General features: G+C 40.3%; 1 protein-coding gene across 1 annotated transcript; it reads left to right on the top strand.

The window, feature by feature from the left end:
• The first annotated feature begins 244 nt into the window (after positions 1–244).
• Positions 245–3,125, top strand: LOC143024413 (uncharacterized). The gene is made up of 3 exons (XM_076183213.1): positions 245–709; positions 914–2,748; positions 2,837–3,125. Exons 1-3 carry the CDS (start codon positions 245–247, stop codon positions 3,123–3,125), a joined length of 2,589 nt encoding a protein of 862 aa, XP_076039328.1.
• Positions 3,126–4,338: the final 1,213 nt, after the last annotated feature.

Raw genomic sequence — 4,338 nt, forward strand, 5'->3', positions numbered from 1 at the left:
AAAAACAGCCGAAGGCATCAATACGAGAGAGCATACAGGGGTTTACCATTTACCCACGTCTTCCTCGCAAGTTGGAGGGACAGTTGATTTAAGTCCAGACAAAGACCCCCTTCAGATAATAATAAGTTCCCCTGCAGCGAACACGAAATTTCCTAACAAAATATTGGACCATAACAATTACTTTTATGACATATTCCAGTATTCTTTACTCATTCCCAACGGCGACATAGGGTACTCTTATAAAATGACCAAAAAATGTCAACCTGGGAAAAAAGAGGGGAAATATAACCGACTTTCACCAGCTATGTTTTATTCATCACTTTACATGGAAAGAGAAGGCGTTTTCAACTACATAACCAAAGGTAGAAGGCTGTTTCACAAATTTGCAGTAGACAATTTCGTGAAGGTTGAATCTAACAAATTGTCGTTTCTGGAACTTCATCAGAATCAAATACGCAAAGAGAGGGCGGACATATTGAACGTTACGAACAAGAATGACATTGGACAAAGAGTCGTGTTGCCTCCCAACTTTGTTGGTGGACCTCGATACATGAAGGAACGACAACAAGACGCTCTCGCATACGTCTCTTATTATGGATCTCCAGACTATTTCATAACTTTTACTATGAATCCAAATTGGAGTGAGTTACGCAAGGGGATGAACAAAACAGGTTCCACTGAAACAAAATCGTGTGACCGCCCCGATTTAGTAAGTAGGATATTTAAGTTGAAAGTTGATAGCCTAATAGAAGATTTGACACACAAACATATTTTTGGTCGTGTTAAAGCATATCTGTATAGCATAGAGTGGCAAAAACGTGGACTTCCTCACGTGCACGTATTGTTGTGGATGGAAGAACGCGTAACCGCGGATATAGTTTCTTAATTGATCTCAGCAGAAATTCCCGTCAAGGAAAAAGATTCAAGACTTTACGATGTTGTCACAAAGTGTATGATTCATGGGCCATGTAAATGCTACGATGAATCACACCTTTGTTGTCAGGGCAAACATTCGAGAGCACAAAAATGTGGAAAATGTTTCCCTAAGACTTGCAGAAATGATTTATTGTTTGGAAACAATGGATACCCAGAATACAAAAGAAGATCGGTGGTTGGAGAAGGAGGTAATTCTTTCGAAATAAAAATTAAAGGTGAGAAAAAAACTATAGACAATTCATGGGTGGTGCCATATAACGCGTATTTGTGTTTGAAGTATAATGCTCATATAAACGTTGAATGCTCAAACTCAATCAAATGCATCGCTTACGTTATTATATACGTGAACAAGGGTTGCGATTGCATTCTTTTCACTAAAACGTCCGACAACGGAGATGTAAACGAGGTTAAAAATTATCAAGAAGCAAGATTTGTAAATGCTAACGAAGCTACTTGGAAAATATTCAAATTCGATATTCATAAAAATTATCCTCCTGTGACAACACTCGATTTACATTTGGAAGGAGAAAATGAGGTGTTTTACACTGATAACACGTCAGAAGAAGAGATAAAGAAGAAAACGAATAAAGACACGCAGTTGACTGCGTTTTTCAAATTGTGTTCAAATAATAGCTTCGCTGCCGATCTACACTACCACGAGGTGCCGCGCCATTTCATTTACAACGCCAACACTTCAAGTTGGGAAGAACGAAAAGGCCGCACCTTCTCGCTGGGGCGTATTCGTGCGGTGACCACCAAGACAGTAGAGTTGATTTACTTGAGGCTCCTGCTAACGCATAAACCAGGTCCTACGTCATACGAAGATCTTCGCACAATTGACGGTAAAATGTATCCCTCTAATAAAGAAGCTGTCAAAGCTTTGGGTCTCTTAGCTGATGAAGAAACATGGAAAAATACAATTTTGGAGATAATCAACCACACGAACGATAGGAAACAACTTCGAGAGACATATGCAAGCATGTTGGTATTTTCGGATCTTGAAGATCAATCAGGGATCTGGGAAGAAACCAAAGATTTGTTCGCCAGTGACTATCTGTACATCAACAACTTAACTGAATACAACGATGAAATATATTTGGACGCATTAGATGACATTCAAAAACACGTGTGGAATTGTGGAGGGGGAAGCATCACTGAATATGGGTTGCCTCCTTCGAGGGGCGGGGAAAAGACTTCAAATGTCGTTCGAAGAGAGAGGTCTTATAACAAAGAAAAGTTGAAGGAGGAAGTTGCACAGAAAGAATTACTTTTGAACGATAAACAAAAACAAGTGTACGATGCAGCGATGTACCGAGTGCATTTTGGACATCGGTACAAGAACAATGGAATCTTTGTGAATGCTGCAGGAGGCACTGGTAAATCCTTCGTTTTGAACATGTTGTTGGACTCGGTACGTTCTCAGGGCAAGATAGCTTTGGCGGTAGCCTCTTCGGGTATTGCAGCTACAGTTCTTAAGGGAGGAAGAACTGCTCATAACATATTCAAGATTCCGCTAATGGAATATAACGAAGTCAGGTCATGTAGCATTAAGAAAAACTCAGAACTTGCAAAGTTATTAGAATTAACATCTTTGATCGTGTGGGATGAGGTAGTGATGGCAAATAAAAACTCGTTGACCGCACTTGATATTACGTTACGAGATGTTCTCGAGAACGAAAAGTTTATGGGAGGTAAGGTGTTTGTTTGCGCAGGGGATTTCAGACAAATTCTCCCTGTTATCCGAGGCGGTGGAAAGAACGAGGAACTCGAACATTGCATCAAGTCAAGTTATATGTGGAACGATCTGACAAAGTTAGAGTTGACAGAAAATGTACGTCTGAAGAAGGATGACAAAAAACATTCTATTTGCTCAGAAATTATTACAATTGGTATCTCAAAGTGAGGGTCCCATTGAATTCGACGAAGACTTTGGTGTAAGAGTCAAATCTCGCCAAGAGTTGGTTGATAAAGTTTATGACATAGAAAATAACCACCTGAACGCGTCGTATTTTGAAAAACGAGCTATAGTATCACCTACGAATGATGATGTCGACAACATCAATCAGATGATTCACGAGAAACTAAAAGAGAAGGAAGTCGTTTACAATAGTGTTGATGTTGCAATCTTCTGCGATCGCCGAAGAAGAACCAGAGTTTGGAATCAGAGAAATCCCAAAGGAAATTTATAACATCTCAGAAGAAGACGCCGTAAAGATGATTCTCCCAGACTTTTTCAATGATGACAAGGATAACGACCCTGATGAAAGCGATTCCGAAACTGTTACTTTGAAAAAAGAAATGAAGGACATCATATCAGTACTCAAAAAATTAACTAAAAACTAGGAAAAGTTCATCGAGGAGATCAAGGATGTTGTCAAGCGGCAAAACGACGATGAAGACAGTACGTCTCCACCACGGAAAAAGATAAAAGTTAATGATAGTATTGTAGTCGCTGATGAGAAATAAAAAAACAATATAATTCAAGTGTTTTATTTTCATGCAAAGTGGGCGTAGCCCAGGGCGCGCAGCGCCCGCGCCGCAGGCCAAGCCCCCCAAATATGCAGCAATGATATAGTCTCAAGAGAGAGAGAGAGAGAGAATACCCCGTCTCCACCACGGAGAAAGATAAAAGTTAATGATAGTATTGTAGTCGCTGATGAGAAATAAAAAAACAATATAATTCAAGTGTTCTATTTTCATGCAAAGTGGGCGTAGCCCAGGGCGCGGCGCCCGCGCCGCAGGCCAAGCCCCCCGGTGGGCTTGTATATATATATATATATATATATATATATATATATATATATATAAAAAATGATAAATTATATTGTCTAAAATATTTTAGGTTTTCTATTCAATGACACATTATTTACTGTGTTTAATTGAAGATTGGACACAAGAAATCTTGTGGTTTTTTTTTTAATTTATTATCAAAATGTGGTGTGAATGTGGTACAGACGGGGGTGCGCAGTTGGCACCCCCTGCACGGGGTCAAAAAGGTCATAGTAAAGGAGAAGTGCCGCTGGTACACGACGGCGTCGGAGCTCCAGCGTGCGTGTGTGTGTGTGAAATTAGGGAAAGCAAGTGGAATTGTACTAGGATTAGGTTTACAAATAGGCAACGGTTTTAGGTAAGCTAGAACAGGGAATAACAAAAATGTGGTGTGAACAAAGGGGGGTTAAAGAGTGAAGCAGAAGCAACCGAAGGAACGGCATTTCCACAGAAATCAGGTAAGGGATCGAAAAATCTTACAAGCTATCTAGGCGCTAAAGATGACCGAGGCAACGAGCACAAAGCAGCCATTCAAGATATCACCTTAAGGCCATTTGACGGCAACGGAGACGTGGCCGGGTGGCTCAAGAAGGCGGAATTAGTGGCTAAATCAACCGGAGTAACAGACGTCGC

Source organism: Oratosquilla oratoria, chromosome 4 (genome assembly GCF_046742065.1).
Source record: "Oratosquilla oratoria isolate Oo_2021 chromosome 4, ASM4674206v1, whole genome shotgun sequence".
In the NCBI taxonomy this organism is placed as follows: domain Eukaryota; kingdom Metazoa; phylum Arthropoda; class Malacostraca; order Stomatopoda; family Squillidae; genus Oratosquilla; species Oratosquilla oratoria.